This window comes from Quercus robur, chromosome 4 (assembly GCF_932294415.1).
Source record: "Quercus robur chromosome 4, dhQueRobu3.1, whole genome shotgun sequence".
Taxonomy (NCBI): Eukaryota; Viridiplantae; Streptophyta; class Magnoliopsida; order Fagales; family Fagaceae; genus Quercus; species Quercus robur.
This window is the reverse complement of record NC_065537.1, coordinates 13,321,920-13,341,945: the sequence shown is the minus strand read 5'-3', so window position 1 is coordinate 13,341,945 and position 20,026 is coordinate 13,321,920. Positions and strand designations below refer to the sequence as shown.

At 31.7% G+C, this 20,026-nt stretch overlaps 1 protein-coding gene and 1 long non-coding RNA gene across 2 annotated transcripts; both read left to right on the top strand.

Moving 5' to 3' along the window:
* Positions 1 to 5,685: 5,685 nt before the first annotated feature.
* LOC126720622 (uncharacterized) lies at positions 5,686 to 9,798 on the top strand. The gene is made up of 2 exons (XR_007653547.1): positions 5,686 to 6,056; positions 9,638 to 9,798. It is a non-coding gene; the product is annotated as an uncharacterized LOC126720622 (long non-coding RNA).
* Positions 9,799 to 12,604: 2,806 nt separating this feature from the next.
* LOC126721411 (wall-associated receptor kinase-like 22) lies at positions 12,605 to 19,262 on the top strand. Its single transcript, XM_050424444.1, has 6 exons — positions 12,605 to 12,758; positions 15,053 to 15,127; positions 15,193 to 15,778; positions 15,865 to 16,045; positions 16,676 to 16,792; positions 19,080 to 19,262. Exons 1-6 carry the CDS (start codon positions 12,605 to 12,607, stop codon positions 19,260 to 19,262), a joined length of 1,296 nt encoding a protein of 431 aa, XP_050280401.1.
* Positions 19,263 to 20,026: the final 764 nt, after the last annotated feature.

Genomic DNA, 20,026 nt, shown 5'->3' with positions numbered 1-20,026 from the left:
TAATTTTTTAAATTGGGGATGCTTTACTTTTATTTGGATGAAAAAAAGTATAAAAGGGCTAAATTTTAGGGAATAAAAAGATGAACGTGAGGGGAAAAAATCTTAAATTTTAGGAGTTCTCTTTTTTAATTTAAAATGAAATTTGTTATTTAACATTTATAATTCTATTTCTTAGAGAAGTTACCCTTCATTAATGAGAATATTTTTTAACCAAATAAAAGTCCAGTTCAAACAGATGAATCATCTTATAGATACTATATATTAATTAAATCATTGTAATTTAGGCACATGCCAAAAGCACAAGTAAAAAAGAGGCAATCAAGAACTCAGGATCAGAGGGTTTTGGAATTTCTAATCATTGCTCATTTCTAATTATTTATACATACTTTTTTTTTCCTTTTTTTGTGGGGGCTGGAGTGGGGGTGGTGGGATTTAGGAATCTTCCAAAGTAATATTTAAGAAACGTTTAATTAGTACCTTTATCTCTTAAAATTTGTATGTTTGGAGAAAATAATCACATTTTTTTTAAGTCATCGATATACTAGATCCCTTCAACCATGAAAACAAGTAACACCATTAGAAGACTTTAATCTTGTTAACGTCTCGCCAAGTCTTTGGTTATTGTTTGAAATTTCCAAAGACTTGGAAAGCTATAGTCTTGAATTTTTAGGCTATGTAAAAATTGTTTGATGTAGATTATAGAATTACAAACTAAACGTGTGACAATAATCAAACTTGTAGCAATTATGTTATCATGACCAGTTTTACATCATCCATTACTTTTTCCTCAAATAAATTAAAAATTAAAATTGACTATAATTAAATATCTAATTATCTACTTTTTACTATGCCATGCAATGATCAAGAAAATTCAAGTTTAAACTCCAAATTACATCGTCATATCTAAAATTATTTTCAAATCAATCATTTAAGTTTCTTTTTTTTTTTTCTTTTTCTTTTTCAGTCTTTAACTTCAAATATGTTTTCAAGTTAGTAATCCAGCGTTCAATCTTGCCATTACTTTAATGTTTTTCATATTCTTAAATGATATTATTTTAGTGAACTTAAGGATGAATTGGATGGAACTAGCGTATACTGTGGACTATATATATAGAATTTAAGGGTCATTCTGTTAACTAGCGTACACTATGGACTATATATAGCAGAATTCTTTGATGCAGATTCATTGATTAATAAAAACTTAAAAAAAAAAAAAACCCTAAAAAACTAACTCTGAAAGTCAGAATATCAGGGTGAGATTTATAAAAACTCCTTATAAACAAGTATCATAATATATAATCCTATCTACTTTACATTTATATTAGCCCATATTGATACCTGTGGTGAATATATTAATATTATTATTATTATTTATGTTTTGTCTCTCTTTTTTTTTTTTTTTTTTTTAGAAACTTGTCTCTCTGGCTATAATGGACTGATGACTGTTGTCTAGGACACTGCAAAATAAGAAAAAGGCATCATCCTAGCATAATTGTTTAATTAAATTATTTTAATTTAGACACATGCCAAATGCAAAAGTAAAAAAAGACCAATTGACCCGTTTGGTACATATGTTTAAAAACTGAAAATTGTTGTTTAAAAACATTTATGGAAATACGTGTGGGTGAAAAAGTATGTGGAAATACATGAAATGCTGTTTAAAAATTAAAAATGGTTGTTTGGAAACACAAACCAAACATCCCCTTAATATCTTAGAGAGTTTGGGAATTTCTAATCATTGCTCAGTTCCCATTCATAATGATTATGGTTTTGAAATTCCTAATCATTGCTTACATATGGTGCAGCTCCTGAAGGATGTTCTTGGCCTTCTGGTTTCCCACATTTTTATTGTACTATGATTTAGTACGCTCATGACCAACATGGGAGTGCTCCAATTAATAAAAGTTAGAGGTAAATGCATTTTTGGTCCGTATATTTTAGGTCGTTTTTCGATTTGGTTCCTAAATTGATTTTGCTCCTAGGTTAGTCCTTGATTTTTTAAAATTGTTTTTAAAATGGTACCTACCGTTAACCCAGTTACGAAAAATGCTGAAGTGGCAAACGGATTTCACTGTTTGCTGACGTGGCTAATAAATAATATTAAAAAATACCACATCAGCATCTATGTCAGTGTTTTAATGACAAGTCAGCATTTTAATTAATAAAAAAATTAAAATAATTTTTAAAAAATTAAATTGAAAAAATTCAAAATCAAAAACAAAAAAAGAAAAAACTTTTTCAAATCCTCTCTTTCTCAGTGTTTGTGTCTATATCTTTCTTCTTTTTTCTTTTTTTTTTCTTTTTTTTTTCAAATCCTTTCTTTCTTTGTCTCTTGGTGCGTATTTGTGTTTGTATCTTTCTTTGTTCAAGCTTTCAATCCCTCTCTCTCTCTCTCTCTCTCTCTCTCTCTCTCTCTCTCTCTCTCTTAATCTCTAACATTTTCTCTCTCTAAACCCAACTCTCTAATCTCTAGGTTTTTCTAGATTTCTATGGGGTGGTCGGTAATGGAGGTGGAGATTCGTGGTTGGGGTGGAGATCGGTGTGGTTGGGGTGGTCGGGGTGGAGATCGGTAATCCATGGGTCTTGGATTAATGGTTTTTCTGGGTTTCAGTGGGGGTGGGCTGTGGTCGTGGAGATCGATGTGGCCGTGGAGAAGGAAACGGTGACAACAGCTGATCGTGCTGCTGGTTGTGGGGTCTTAAGTGGTGCTTCTGAAGAGATGAAAGCCATGAAATGGGTGAGTCCAGACCGAGCTCGTTGAAATTGAGTCACGAAAGCCATCATTGTTGGCCTTGCAATTCAGTGACTCGGTGTGACATTTCAGATCTAGCCATTGACGAAGTGGATGACCGAAGCAGAGATTTTAAGGTCTGGGTTTGTTGATGACTGAAATAAGGAGCTGCTTATGGTTTCTGGGTTGTTCATCTCAGTGGGTTTGTTGCTTGATCTCTCTATATGTTTATTTCTGGGTTGTAAATTTGCGGGTTTGATGTAATTTTTCTGGGTTTGTTGTTTGACATTGATTTATGGGTTTGATGTTCACTTCATTTTTTGGATTTCATGTAAATTTATGGGTTTGATGTTCATCTCAATTTATGGGTTTAAGCTGATGAGGTTAACCAAAAGCAAAAGCAAAAAGAATTAAAACGATTATGAATTTTTATTTTTTAAGAAATGATTTTAGTTTAAATTAGATTTTAGGTTTTTTTTTTTAAAATTTAATTTATTTTTTAAAATTTTCTTAGCTGGCTTTTTTTATTAATTTAAATGTTGACATGGCATTTAAAAAATGTTAAATATATTTTTTTACTATTATTTTATTAGTCACGTCAGCAAACAGTGAAATCCGTTTGTCACTTCAACATTTTTCGTAATTGGGTTGACGGCAGAGACCATTTTAAAAACGATTTAAAAAAATCAAAGACTAACCTAGGAGCAAAATCAGTTTAGGGACCAAATCGAAATATAACCCAAAATGTAGGGACCAAAAGTGTATTTATGCCTAAAAGTTATATATATAAATCGTGTTTTAATTACGAAATCGTGTTTTAAAATCATTATTTTACAATTTAACTGAAATCATTGTTTAAAAGTAGAATTTCAGTTGACGTGGTAGAATTTGTAAGGTGAGTGTGTATTACGGAGTATGTGACATGTTGTGATATCATTACTCGGTTCTAATTTTGTGTTATAAAATTCCAATTCATGCATACAGTGGTGGAGCCAACATAATACTTGGTTTCTTTTTGGGAGAAAAAGTAGGGGGATTTAATTAATGACTGACTATTTACAATTTGATTCAATTAAAAATACTTTAAAATAAAATATAAAATAGAATAATAATAGACGACCATTTCTTTTCTTTTCTTTTTCTTTCTTTCCTTTTGTTATGGAAAAAAGTTCATAACTGTTTGATTTATTATAGCTGTAAACTTACATTCTTTTGAGAGTCTCCAAAAAACAGAACATTAGATTCAATTTCGAAGATATTTTCCATTCCTTTTTGCTAAGGAAATTATATATATGCCAATAAAATTCTTGTGTATTCCAGTTGCATTCTCATCCCTTGTCAATGACACATTTCTAAATCCTTTTTAGGAAGTTGAATCTGGATCAACTATTGACAAAAATTTAACCGTTGTCACTTTTATTTTGCTTCATACTAAATCACAAGAGCTACTTTCAAATAGGATGACATTTATATAGATAAAAATATTGTGTTTCCCTTTATACTTAGTACTCTATCTTTTACACACACACACACACACACACATATATATATAGATAATTACAACATGTTGCTAGGCATTTTGTACATGGGGAGATGTCAATTCAACTACAAAGCCCTTGGTTAGCTTATAATCTTTTTTAGGTTGTAACAAAATTGTTCAACGCATCAAACCATGAGGCATATGCTCATTGCCTACTACGTGCATCTTTGATGTGGGGAAGAAAACAAGGAGGGGACTCTACCGTGCTCAAAGACTTTTGTTTTTTTTCATTATGTAAAACTCATATTTCTTGTTGTTTGATAAATAATATGAAGAGATAAATTAGTATTGTTTTAATCTTTTTAACCATCTTTTGATAATTTTGGGGAGAGTGCAAATAATTTTCTTTCATAAATACCCTTAAGTTATTACTATTTGTTATATAATGGACAACCTTTTTCTAAATATGTGTACATCTGTATGCAATATTTGGGTATGGTTATGTGGTTGTTTTCGATTTGGGTGTGGTGATATGGTTGTTTCGATGGTTTGTGGTGAATGGTGGAGTGGTGGGTGGTGGATGGGTTTGTTGTTTTGAGTTTGTGGTTTTGGTGGTGTTTGTTGATTAGAGTGGTCGTGGTATAGTGGTTGTTGGTAATTTCAATGGTTGGCTTGATTTGGGTTTGGCTGGTGGGTGGTGGAGGAGTTGAGTTTGGGTGAGAAAGAGAGAGACAGAGAGGAAGAGAGAGGAGAGATGGAAGAGGAGAAAGATAGGTAGTTTTATATCTATTTTATTATTTGATTATGGTAGTTTATATTATTTTAATGAGTTGTATGTAAAAATAGAGGTTGAGATGTTGAGTAAATTGTAAAATGAGATGATAAAATAGACAAAGTGGTGTTTGAGGATATAATTTTTTTTTTTTTTTTGTGCATCCCCAAATGCTAGTGCTCTTAATGTTAAGTAGTATTGATCCCCAAACTAAAATAATAATAATAATAATAATAATAATAACAACAACAACAACAACAATAGAATAGACCATTTAAGGGTTTTGTTGTTGTTATTGTTACAGTTAGCTTAACTGAAAATTTTTTACAATCGAATTATAGATGTAGAATTTGAATCTATTTACTCCAAAAACTGATTAGTGTCTTATCGTGATGATGATAACAATTTTTTATTTTATTTTATTTTTTGCATTAGGTTGCATAGAATTTTAATCAATCCCTCTATTTTAATGTACAAACTAAAGGAAAAAATTAATAAATATTCTAAAAGTATTTGTTAGTCAACAATTTAAAAAAAAAATTGACAATTTTATAATTTTCTTTAAAAATTATATAAAATTTTTTTAAAATAATTTATTAACAATTATTTTAAGATAACCGACTAGGGGTAACACATAAATGAATATATAAATAGCATTACAAAAGTACAAAGTACAAATCATAAAGAGTCGCTGTACAAGTCAGTATAACCAACGGTTTAGCTAAGCCAATCAAACAATTTTTTTTTTTAAATTTTTTATTATCAAAAACCCTAATTTATTCATTAAATTTTACTTCACTCTGCATGTTAGCTTTGTTTGGTTCATTGTTTAGCAAAAAAAAAAAAAAAAAAAAAGCCTTGTTTGGTTCATCAATGGCGAACCTTCCGATCCTCCAATTAGAGGAGCAAATCGTAGAAACGGTGGACCGGAACCCGGTGGTGGTGATAATCGGAGAGACCGGTTCAGGAAAGAGCACCCAGGTCTCTCAGATTCTGCACCGCAGAGGCTAAACCAAGTCTGGAATCATCGGCGTCACTCAGCCTCGTCGAGTCACTGCAGTTTCAGTCGCCAGGTAGAGTTTCGAAGAATTCTTTCTTCAATTGTTAGAATTTGGGTTTTAAAGTTTTATAGTGTTGTTCATTAAAGTTGCCAATGTAAAATCGTTTATGCTCTGTTTGGTTTCTTGGAATGTTGAGGAAATGAAAAGAGATTAGAATTATGAATGTTGCTTTTTCCAATATAATTATTGTAAAAAATAAAAAATAAAAAATAAAAAGCCAACAACCTTGAAACTCAATTGATACATTCGGTTGTTTTTAGTAAAAATATCATGGGTTCAAATCCTCCCCCAAGTCCCAACTATCAAATCTTAAAAGAAATGTTTGTTAAATAATTAATTAATTGGATTTTGGTAGTTACAATGCAAAATGAGGAATTTAAACCTTGGACAGCTCTATAGGAAAACACCACTTTATACCAGTTATGCTACAAGACTCTTGGCTTAGTCGTGGTTTCCAATTCGTGTCTTTATACTTCTACTTTTGGATTCCTTAATGTTAAGCATTATTGATCCTCCAAGTAAAAAAAAAAAAAAGAATTAAATAATAGACCATTTAAGTTTATTTATTTATTTATTATTTATTTTTGTTACAGGTAACTCAATTGGGAAATTTTTTATCGTCGAATTATAGATCTGGAATTCAAATCCACTTATACCAAAAATTAATTAATGTCTTACTGTGATAACAAGAACAATTATGAAAGACTTGATGCCATAAGTTGAAATTCTATTCTATTTTTTTAAAAAAAGGGAACTCTAGGTTGCAATTACATAAAAAAAATTAATTTGATTTCGTTAATTAATTTTAAGGTGTTACACAAATTAAAAAAAAAAAAAAACTTCTGATTCGTTCAACCCACCGGATTTGGCCTGGTTAATCTAGTCCGTTTAGTTTCCCATTTTCTACTTCTATGTTCATGGTCTTTCTTGTTCCCTCTCAATTCCTGCCTCCAAATGGAAAAAAATTGATAGAATTACTTACGGGCAAGTTCACAGATGAAGAAGAATAAGTTGAAGAAATAAAACCAGAAAACGCGTGAAAAATCAGCTAAAACCCAACTGTATGTAGCTGTTTCAGTACTCTAAGAAGCATTCCTCTGCCACCGCAATCCCTGTTTTTCTTCAATTCCTTCGTGTATGTAGATGAAATGAACCTATATGGGACACATTGGGATAGAATTTTTTATTCTTCTTACTGTACATAGAGGTTAAAATAGTGGAAGATTAATAGGATAAAGTAATGTGGAAGAAGGTGCATGAGCCTCTATGTATGAAAGGAAACGTTAGAAGAATTGTCATTTTAGTAATTGGATCTGTTGGTCTGATTTTTCCATGCCATTAAACAGAAAATTATATACTGTTTTATCAAAGCAACTAAATTTTAATATTCATTATCATTTGAAAGTAATTTACTTCCTTTGAAAAAATAAGGATAGTGCAGATAGAGAAATCTAATACAAATTTGTGGTTTATATATGCCTTTCATTCTGTGATGTATTTTGATTTCTTCAGTATTATGCCTAACCTGGTGTTTCTTCTCAGTCTTTTTAAATGATTTTGACTGCTTTGTGAACAAGTGAAGTGTAGATTTGGTTTGTTTGCTGGTATATGGTTTTACCTTCTCAGCTCTTTTTGAAAATCTTGGTAGAATCTAACGGATTTTATAATGCTGTGTTACTAGTTTGATATCTGTGGTACAGTGCCCTTTCTGCCTGGATATTATTGGCAATTAAAGGAAAAGAAAAAGGGAATTTTTGGTGCTGTTTGGTTCCTTTTCAATTTTCATTTTCTGTACTCATTTTCTCTTCTCAAATCCTGTATTCATTTTTTGTTATTTCTGTTTGGCACCAATTTTGGTCTAGTTTTTGTTTTTCTCAAATCCTTCTATTTTCTGACAAAACTAACAGTCACTAGAAATGGTTCGTCTCCTTCATCAAACCCAGCCACAACCCCTCATCTTCATAATCCAGAAGTTTGACGCATGACTTGCTAATGGTCAACATTACAAACTTGGAAGTTCATTTTCTAATGAATCTGTAAAGAAGGTTTCTCATAATAATGGTTTATGGAGTGATACTTGATTTTGACTGGCTATAAGGAGATGTTGAAGGAGATTCTTTAGTGTCATATTGATGTTCCTGACATCTAGAATCTTCTAAGCATGTCTCCATTCCAAAGAAAGCTCAATCTAAAAGGTTGAACTCTGTTACATCTTACCTACAGAAGCACATCCATTTTTTACAGAGGACTTTGTGGTAAAAGTAATCAATTTGAAAATCCAAGTTGTAGTTCTGAACATGATTGCTCTTATGTCGTGAAATAGGAGTTCTTTAGCCTTGGAAGTAGTTCTCAAGAAGTTTAGCAGTTTTGTTCTGGGGATTGCTTGTAGCAGTTTTGTTGGGATTGATAATGCATCAACGAATGCCTTTTTGGATTTGCATATATTAAGCCAACTCTTAGTTTCTTTTAGCTTAAGTTTTCTACTCTATGTAGAGGAAAGATATACCTTCACCACCTATATATTTCAAATTTTAATGTCTTTTCCATCTGTTATGTGTGTTTTGTTATTAGTAAGTTAGACATGAAACATTTCTTAAAAAGAAAAAAAAGAAAAAAGAAAAAAAAAAAGTTAGACATGAAACCAATGGATTTTGAAAATCATGTTTTGATTTCCTTCCTTTTTCCATGTTTGTGGTCATGTAGCAAAGTCAGCTACAACCTTGTTGCCTTGGCCTACTGCTTTTTGTGCTATGCACGCAGCAACTTACTGAATTCGTAATCACCGTAACCTATGTTATGCTCAAAATAAATGTTGAATTGAAAAGAATATTGATGTTTTAAATTTTTAACAAGTGAATATCTATAAGAAATATAAGTGTATTGATCTTTGCAATTGTTTCATCATACCTTGGGAATAAAATATTTGTCTGTTTTTTGGTTGAAGTGTGTTGTTTACATTGTAAACCTATCATTTTAAGAAAGAAAGCTCCTTCATGAAAAAGAGGAAATAGAAAGGCCTAATTTTTCTAGACAGGATAATGAAAAATCTTCAGATTTCTCTAGTAAGGAGGTCATAATCTCTTTGCTCCTTTTAGTAAGTTAGTAATTGCTGTAGGGGAATATAAGTGCCCCTGAAAAACCCCATAATAATTTGCTTGAGTACATAAAATGGAGAGGATCTGTTCCATTGGGAAGAGCGTAAACATAATTTTCAAAATAATAATAAAAGGACAAAACGAAATTGGCTAGGATCTCTGTTGAATCAAAATGATCAGATATGGTTCTATTTGTTCTTTAAACTTTTGTGCTGGAAGCCAAGGAGATTTAACTCAAATGGAACCTCTTCTCCCAAGTCCCACCTGTGTGCAAAAGAGGCAGGCCCTTGCTTATTTTTTAAAGGCGCAAAACACATCCATTTTGGTAGATGTTGAGTTTGACTCTTAACTGTTGATAGAAAGGGACAATGCAAACTTTAATTTAATCATAATTTCTTTAGTAAGTAAATCAATTTCTATTCTGTTAGTTTTTTACTTCCCTTTTTTATCCCACTTCTTGGGAGTGATCATTGATTTCTATTGTTGACTTTGTTATAGGTTGCTTTAAAGATCATCTCTAGCGCATGGTCTGGAGTTGAGGAAACCACCGAATGGGGTGTTATAGCTATATAGGTGAAAAACTACGCACGACATGCAATATGCTAATCCCATTAACTAATATATCAAACCTTAATTGAGATAATATATCTAGAAGGTAAGACTGGTTGTCATTAGATTCTCTATATTGGACCATTCAATGGCACCAATATGTTTACTGACCAAATTATGAAAATAACTAATGGGGAAGTAAACTTTAACAATAACATTGAGCTTGAACCATGGCTTGATAAGATACAGGAGAATTTCTCTACTTCCATGGCTAGTACGATTGTTGTCCAATTGGTCTGTTCCCAAAAACCAAGACCAGTAAAAATTTTGGTCTGTTTTTAAAGCAAACCCACTAAAGGGAACCATTCACAGCTGTTACTAAATAGCATATAACACCAGAGGATGCCGCAAAATTACCCAAATCAACACCATTTCATGCTATAAAAAAGAATATTGCCAATACTATGGCCAAGTTCAACACCATGTATAAACACGATACCATTAGTTGTTGCAAGACAATCCCTAGCTCCTACCTTCACTCAAGTAATTAATTCAGAACATAAAGAAGGAGAAAGCACAATGATCCCTAGCACCTACCTTCACTCAATTTTCTGTTTTGGCCTGATGGAATTTGATAAATAAAAAATAACAATCGCTATGGTACAATTTTGTTTATTTTTATTTTTTAATATAGCTGGGTTTTTTTTTTTTTTTTTTGTTTTTTAATATTATTTTAATGTGGTGTGATGTTAAAATAGAAGATCTGATGTATTGCGTATTATAAAATGATGTGCTAAAATTGAAAATGTAAGTTTTGATGTGGTAAAATAGCTTGATATAACATGCCTGATGCTAGTGCTCTTTTTGGAGTCCCTCTAATAACTATGCTAAATTGAACGTGTAGCAATCATGTTTTCTGGTCAGTTTTAACCATGCTAGAGCTAATGCTCCTTTATAATTTATCCATGGGATCACTATTTTTTTGATAGAGGTTTCCGATTTATCCTTAAATTAGGAATATTGATACTATCACTAATATTTAATCATATGCAAGGTTTATTATCCAAAAAAAAGGGCGCAAGATAAGCACAAAATAGAGTCAAAATATATATTTGTATTTTTTTTTTATGAAAATAGATTTTTATTTTGTATCATAATAAAAGAATAAAAATTGTTTTTTTTTTTAATTTTTTTAAAAGTATATTAATATTTGCTATAGTTTTTCTTTCTTATAATAATTAAATGTTATAAGAATTGCATGTTTTTCCTAAAATAAATAATAATGTTCAAATAACACACAAATGTAATTTAATTTATTTTTAGCACACCAATGTAATTCAATTTATTTATATAACAAATAAGAGGAAGAAAAAAATTATAGATAAAATCATATTTACGTTTTATTTAGATTTTTAGATATAAATATTAGTTAGTTATTAATATAAAAAAAGGGTAAACTATATATAGTTGGTCTCTATCCTTTTGTTATTTTGTTAAAATGGTTATGGGCATTAAGTGTTGGATAAAAAATGATGATATAGTTAACGGTGATATTAAAATATTATTTTTATGTCAAATAAGTTGCCACATGGAATTTTTTGAAAAATATAACCAATAAAACTAAAACTTTACGAAAATTAAAATCACAAACATATTTAGGGTTTAAAATTTTAGTAAAAGAAAAATTCTTCAGATTTAATCTTAACATTTTGGAGCTAAAGGAACTCTTCGGTTAGATTTTCTTTGCAGCTTCCTCCTTAAGTTCTTTTCATTTTTATTTGCCTATCATCTCCGTAGCTAATGGAAGAACCAAAATCAACTATTAGTCACACCTAAAGCCTTAATGAGTTCTCAGAATAAAAGAAAAATAAATCTAAATGCAATGTCTATTGAAAACTCATCTAACATATAGTCTATCTCTACTTGAACTTTGTTACTAGATTTAAGCAGCTCTATGAGCCTTCCAAAATATGTGTACATATATTTTGTAATATTTTAGTAAGTTAGGGGGGGGGGGGGGGGGGAGTAGACTTATGGGGAAGACAACATCTTTCAAAATAACAAGTAAGAAAAGTTTAATTAGTAGTTTTATCTCCTTAAATTTGTGTGGGAGAAATTAATCGTGACTTTTTTTTAACTCATTGAAAACGAGTGACACCATTAGAAGTCTTTAATCTTGTTATAACATCTCACTCAGTCATTGGACATTGTTCCAAACTTCCAAAGTCTTTTGGTTATTGTTTGAAACTTTCAGAGACTTGGAAAGTTATAATCTTAAAATTTTGAACTATATAATAATTGTTTGATGCAAACTGCATAATTGCAGACTAAGTGTATGGCAATTATCAAACGTGTAGCAATCATGATAACAAAGTATATTCAATAATATTTCATTGAAAACAAATTCATAAATGATTCCTGTGTAAAAATTTCTCAAGTCTCTTTGCAAGAAGAAAAAAATCGGTTGAAGCTGGAGTACTTATCTTTTATTCGGTGCTTTGTGCTATTATCTCTCTCCACGATACATGCTTCAAATCCACCCATAAGCCTTGAATATCCCACATACAAAATATCCTGGCCTATGATGTACTCTGCGCTCTTCCCTATCATCATCATCATCATTATTATTATTATTATTTGTGAGAAACAAACGCATAGAAATGATGGAATAAGATTTAAACACAAAGACATACCACAAACTTCACTCAAAAGTCGTAGTAACTTTTAAGAGAGGATTATTCTCCTCTCATTAATATATTAAATTAGTTGAATTAGTTATAGATTAATGTAAACAATTTAACGTTATAGAAAAAAATAAAATACCACAAAATTTAACGAGCGTAATTTACATTTTAGACTAGATGTAATTATAGGAAGTATATGTAATTACCTCCTTTTCTCCCAAACTGTGGAGATATGGGTTTCATTGGGATTCTTGTACAATTCACTTGGGTTGCTGTGGTATTATTTGAATTGACAGCCGCAGCAGTAGCATTTCCAATAGCGCTGAACAACTGCCCGGACAGATGTGGAGATGTGGAAATTCCATATCCATTCGGCCTAAGAGAAGGTTGTTACATAGATCATTATTTTTATGTCAACTGTAAAAACAACTCTTTCGGCAAAACCCAACCAGTAATACCTGAAGACTTCATTATTACAAACATTTCCCTCCAAGGCCAGATTGACATGCCAATGTATGTATATAGCCCATGACTGTTATGTACAGGGCGTGTCGAAGACCTGGAATGCACCGTGGCTCAACTCGCCCCTCAATTTCACCGTCTCTAGATATTCCTAATGGGTTAAGGAATATTAGTATCAAGCTCAATTCTATAAATAATTACACAAAAGTAGAGAGTTTCAATCCTTGTGGCCATGCGTTTATTAGCAAACAAGGCACGTTCACTTTCTCCATTGATTCCCTTCGCACTCTACGGGAAATAGAAGTGATATGCCAATGGTTCTTGATTGGGCGATCGGTACTGAGACATGTAATGATGTTACCAACAAATCGAGTTACATATGTGGAGGTAATAGCACGTGTATTGATTCCTAATGGAACCCATACCTCCAGCCATGGTTGTCAAGGTAATAATTCATGTATCTATGTTAATTTCTCGATAATAATAGTAATTATTATTATTTCTTCTATTTTAACCTAATTTCAATTGAGTCCTTTAATATATATATATATATACCAATTTTGTCATTTAAATTCTATTAATTAATATATGATGTAATTCTTTTGTCCACCTCTGTATTGGACTATTCAATCCTCAAAGGAATGTGGTTTTGGAAAGTGAAAAAAACTCATAAACAATAACATGATTGGATGGAATTAGAAAGAAAGATTAAATTGAAAAGAGATTAATATTGAAGGACTGAAATGAAGATACAAAATAAAATTTAACGAATTGAACTGAAAATTAACAGATAGAAACTCTTTAAAACTTCTTATGTTGCAACACTTTTTCATTTCATTTTAATAATATGTTACTGCTTTTCTCTCAGCAAAAAGAATAAAGTCCTTGTTTAATTGTTTTACTTTTTGTTTGTTTTGGTTTTTTTTTTTGTTTTTTGTTTTTAAATCTTGGTCTTGAATATGTCATTGCTTTATATTTACTATATTTATTTTAAGTCACTTAACAATGGGCTTTACATCTATAGACATTGACAAGTGTGAAAATGATGATAACTGTAAGGCCCTGGGAGAACAGTGTATGAACGTACTAAGGAAATTTATGCGTTCTTGAATCGAGGGGTACCATTTGGACCGAAGTGTAGGAGTAGACGTCCTTTGTGTTATCAATCAACCATCGCTACAAGTTAAACTTTTTGTTGGTAAGTATACTCAGAGTCCATTTGAGAATAGGTTATTTAGCTGAAACTAAGATTTAGTTTTTAAATAAGAGGCTTTACTAGTTAGACTAATTGAAACCTATCTTTAACTTTTAGAGTTAAATAGTATTATTTCACTCTTTAAGCTTACATTTAGTTTGGTTTCATCTCAAAACTATTAAAAGTGTTATACTTTGTACTCTTCGGTCTACTTAACTTTTTATCCATCTTAAATTTCCAGGCTCATAGTTGGGTTTCTCAAAAAAAAAAAAAAAATTATCCATCTTATTTAATAGAATGTCTAGTGATACTATTTAATGATTATTTCATATTAGTTCATTTGATTTGGAGCACTAATTAATATCTGTAAGCATTAGTTAATAGGAGAATTATTAGGAGCTATTAGGGGCTAGAATACAGTGATATGGTGCTCTCTTCTCTCACATTCATGATGAATCTTACCATAAATTTTAATTTGTGGGATCTAGGTCAAATTAACTAATATAATACTTACCTGAAAGAAAAAAAGTAGTTTTAACAGCTTAGCACAAAAATGGAAATTCATGCAAATTTTAAGAGTGGAAAAAAGAATTGCCATAAAAATTCTTATGAATTTAAATCTAACCAGCAACCTGTATCATGTCCAAAAGAAAAATATAAAAAATGACTCTTTGCAAAATTGTAATCCATCTCCCCCTTGGGCCCTCTAAGAATGGTATAAAAAGTCCATTAATAATGTTTATTTCTATGGGCATATGCTTCATCGTTTTGCTTCTTAGTAGCTCCTAGATGTACTTGATAGAGATTAGCAAGCTAATATTCTATTTCTTTCAAATGTAGGTGTTGGCATAAGCTTCATAGATGTGCTTGTCTGTAGTTCTTGGCTGTATAGTTAAGCAAAGAAGGTTAATCAAGCTTAAACAAAGGTTCTTTGAACAAAAGGGGGGGGGGGGGGGGGGGGTGGGGGGGGGGGTTTAATTTTACAACAAAAACTCTCCAAACAAGAAAATTCATCTGCAATAGCCAAAATTTTCAACAAAGAAGAGTTGCAAAAGGCTACCAACAATTACAATGAGACTTTAATTATTGGCCGAGGAGGTTTTGGTACAGTTTATAAAGGAATTTTACCAGATAATAGGATTGTGGCCATCAAGAAGTCGGAGGTTTTGGTACAGTTTATAAAGGAATTTTACCAGATAATAGGATTGTGGCCATCAAGAAGTCCAAAACTGTCGATGAAAACCAAATTGAGCAATTCCTAAACGAGGTACTTGTACTTTCTGAAATTAACCATAGGAATGTAGTTAAACTATTGGATTGTTGTTTGGAGACACAGGTTCCTTTACTAGTTTACGAATTCATACCCAATGGTACTCTTTTTGAGTACATTCATCATGAAAGCCAGGCATCCACCATATCATGGGAGACTTGTCTTAGGATAGTTGCAAAAACTGCAGAAGCACTATCATATTTGCACTTTGCAGCTTTTCCACCTATAGTCCATAGAGATGTTAAGTCTTCAAACATATTGCTAGATAATACTCACATAGCAAAGGTATCAGATTTTGGAGCTTCAAGATTAGTTCCACTAGACCAAACACAATTAGCTACAATGGCGCAAGAAACTTTGGGATACTTGGACCCTGAATACATGCAAACAAGTCAATTGACGGAGAAAAGTGATGTTTATAGCTTTGGAGTGGTCCTTGTAGAGTTATTAACAAGAAAAATGGCTCTTTCATTTGATAGGTTAGAGGAGGAAAGAAGTCTAGCTATATATTTTATATCTTTTTCAAAAGATAATAGATTATTTGTAATTCTTGAGAAACATATAGCGAAAGAAGGAAAGGCGGAGCAAATGAAGGAAGTGGCAATCTTGCAAAGAGGTGCTTAAGATTGAAAGGGGAAGATAGACCTACTATGAAGGAAGTAGCAACCAAATTGGAGGGTTTAAAAAAGGCGGAGATGCATTTGTGGGTCAATGTTGATTCCAACTCAGAAGAAACCAAATTCTTGGTGAGACATCAGATTCTTACAAATATAATGCTAGTAATAAAAGTACTAATGTGTACAATAGTGTGAGAGACCAAGTAATATTTGACTTAGATGATGGGAGATGAAGTTAGTTTTATAGCATATTTTTAGTAGATGCCATATTGTAATGATGTACTTTCTTGTTATGCGATGTCCATTTTTCCTTCTTTTTTTATCATTTTATTTTTCTTTTTTAAGTGCTTTATCCTAAACTAAAACTGGTGCAAAGGATAATTAAGACTAAAATATTGTTTTGGTCCCTAGATAAAAGTACTTTCTATTGATATCTGATGTCCGTAAGTGATTTCCACTTCCTTTTTTTCTTTTTCTTTTTCTTTTTCTGCCTTGTTGTAAATAAATATCATACTTCTCTGTTGATATTTCCCTTTATAAATATTACCTTTTCTTCACATCAAAAAGTAAATTTAATTAAAAAATACTTTCTTTTATACGGAAAAACGATGCTTTTAAAATATATAAATATATATATATATATATATATATAATTAATGATAGGTAGTAAGTACTACTCTTTTATACTTTATATTTTTTGTTTCATCCACAAATATAAAATAGGTATTAAGTTTTACCTATTGTAAATTTCCAATTTAGAAACTCAATGCTTGCGTAGTCGCGTTATCCTTCATCTCATTCACAGTGGCTTATAGGCTGCCTCCCAACAGCGATGCTGGTTCTGTCATCTATGCGGTGATGGCTTCGGCTTATAGGGTTCGTTTGTTTGGCCTTTGTGTAGCCTAAATGTGTGTTTCCAAAGAATTTGTGTTTTTAAAGAAGCAATATATATATATATATATATATTTCAAATAGTTTGCTTTTTTACAAATTTACATTATGTCGGGGCGGTTTTTGCGTGTGCCACGTGCCTTTTGGAGGTGTGACTTTGCTAGTCCCGGATTTGTTTTGGGGAGATCAACCCAGAATTGGACATTGGGCCGCATAGACTAATGGCTATCGGTGTATTTTTTAAGCCTACAAAATAGATAAAACCCAAAGTCTTAGAATCATGAAAATGGTTGAAATAAATAAATAATATGCTTAGCATGATAAGTTGATACGTTATTATTATGTTTGTTAAGTGATGTCCAATATTAGAAAGTGTTTAATTAGGTGTCCAATGTACAATAATGGGATGAGTCCGATAGTCCATGTCTAGTTGCGGTTCATGGTTCATGTTCAACATGATAAGGTATGTCCGGCAATGGTCCATGTCCAAATAATAAATATCCAATGGTAGTTCATGTCCAAAAAAGATATGTGTCCAAGGATGGTTTATGTCCAAATAATATATGTGAGATAATGGTAGATCGATTTATTAATATGTATGTTCATTAATGAAGTATTAGTGAGATGATATTAAAATAACTTGCATCCAACGGCAAAATAATAATGAATTAACATGAATAATGTAATCTTGAAAATAAAGAAAGATTGACTTATCTTGTGTGTTTCTGACTCTAGCTGTATAGCATCACTTTGTTCTTTATGTGATTTTTGACCCTAGCCATGTAACAATAATAGGCTGATGACATTCTAACAGTATAATAACATTAGTTGAGTGGTATAATGATAGTGAATAAAATATAATTAATAATATAAGTTTGAAGGTAAAATATAATGACTTGTCTTCATAATTTGGGGCTCTAGCCGTAACATCAGTGGACTTAGTCATCTCAGCAACCTTCAGACTTTGTAGCTCTAGCTGTACAACACCAGTGGGCTTAACATTTCAGCAGCATGGTGAAGTGAATCATTTCATGGTGACTTCATGTTTGAAAAGGGAAAAATGGGTGCAACTGGAGGGAGAGAGAGCATATCCAGCGGTGTGCATCGGTTGGTTAAGTTTGTCCCCTTAATCATGCACTTAAATGATTTTCCCCATATAATGCTCTTTTAGTTTTTTAGTCAAGCATGAGTGATATTGCCTTCCATAAAAAGGGCTTTTAATTTTTATAAGTTTTTTGCCTTCCATAAGAAGGGCTTTTAGCATTATAAATATATGTCTTCCATGAGAAAGGGCTTTTGTGATGTGTTCTTGGAAGAATATTTTGATACGTTTTAAGATGTGTAGACATGGTAAGAAATATATATATTGTGAGATATGGTGTTTGTAATATGTATAGGAATTGTATGTAGATACTTTGTTTGACATGGATCTTGTATGCTATGTGAGGCATGGAGTTTAAAGATATATGATGAGTATGTATGGGTATTTTGTGAGGAAGGTGTTTATAAAATATATGGAAGTGTGAGATAGATAATATGAAGGTTGAATATAGTATATACATGAGATCATTCGTGTTATGGGTTATGTTGCTTTCTAAGAAGGGAGATTTTGTATGGGAAATAAAGAATGAGATGGAGATGTGTTTTAGGCAATAAAAATGAGTGAAATTTCAGAGTATTGAAGTGTGGGAGAGATGGATAGTGTGTAATGGTGCTGTCTAGGAAGATATATTTTTGTAAGGGAGATGGAGAAGTATAGAAGAGTTAAGATATCTTTAGAGATATGGCAGCAAAATGAATAAAGTTTCAGAAAATGGAAGATGAGAGAGGGATGAAGAAAGACATGGAGATCTTTTAGAGATATGGCAGCAAGATGAATGAAGTTTCAAAATTATTGAAGATCAGAGAGAGGGTTCAAACATAGGGGGGGATGGATGATGTCTTTAGTGTGTAGTTTGGTCCTCTTTATATAGAGCCAAGGTATGTAACTAGATCAGAATTTAGTTGAAGGAAAATTAGCAAATAAGGGAAAATCTTTGACAAAGTAAGTGGTCCTTTGTTTTTTAACCAAAAGAAGAAATTTTGAGACTTAAATGTTGCTGACACAGCTGGATGATGTCATGTGGATGACATCCTTCGCTTGGAGAAAAAATACTTGGCATTAAATTCATGATTTAACTAAAGATGGTGAGATGATCTTTAAGGTATCCTCTTGTTTCTGGTACCACAGCTGCTGGGATTGGGCATTTATGGGCGTATGACATCATTTTAGGACATGTGTCAACCTGTTGGAGCTGCTACAGATTTATTGGAGCTGTTACAGCTTTTGCAAAAGCTGTTTGCAGCTTCTGCTGGAGCTATTTCAGCTTCTGCAGAAGCTGTTGCAAGTTCCGCTGGAGTTGTTACAGCTTGTGCAGAAGGTGTTGCAGGTTCCACTGGAGTCGTTTTTGGCTAAGTTTCTTCTCTTGGAAAAATTATATGTTTAGTCCATATATAATTTTGGTAAGTAATAAACTAGTTGGTTGATATTTGATGAAGTTTTAGAGATATAAATATGATCTTTTTGTATTTTAACCAAATCTTGGAGAGTCAGGAGAGCATTTTAATACTAGATATGAGATATTTATATATATATATATATATATTTAGCCATGTGCTTGGAATTAATTTATATAAAAATAATAATATAACTAATATGGAATGATATGATTATATTTTAAAACTTATATTATATGAAGGACATTAATTTTTATGTAAAGAGTATAGAGAGTTTTATAATTTTAAGTGCTTATGTGATATGAGAGGTTTACCCAAATGTTACCTTTTGCATACTGACCCGTCAGAGTTCAGGGAATTGGGGAAGACATGCCAAGCAACATGCTTTCCTTTATCAATTTTGAACCACTGGAACTTTACTGAACATACTTCTTGGCCCTCAAAACCACGACTCCCAAAATTCCCCTGATGAGACTTATGAGCTTGGATCATGAGCCAAAAATGAGATGTTGTGCCATGAGCTCGAACCATGGGCCTTGATGAGATCATATCGCTATGAGTTTTGGACCATGGGCTTCAGCATCATTTTTGTGAATAAGGACTCTTTTGAGCTTTAAAATAGATTCTCCCAAAATCTATGATAATATTGATGTGGTACGGGTTGCCAATGAAATGAAGCCATGTGGTGTGAAAAATTTGTCCTTAACACATTATAAACAAAAA

Bases quoted from the DNA above. Each gene is read 5' to 3' on its own strand.
- LOC126721411 (XM_050424444.1), top strand. From the start codon at position 12,605: ATGGGTTTCATTGGGATTCTTGTACAATTCACTTGGGTTGCTGTGGTA. The intron at 12,759-15,052 runs GTTGTTACATAG...CATCTGCAATAG, and splicing joins TCCATTCGGCCTAAGAGAAG to CCAAAATTTTCAACAAAGAA. The intron at 15,779-15,864 runs GTTAGAGGAGGA...AGAAACATATAG, and splicing joins ATGGCTCTTTCATTTGATAG to CGAAAGAAGGAAAGGCGGAG.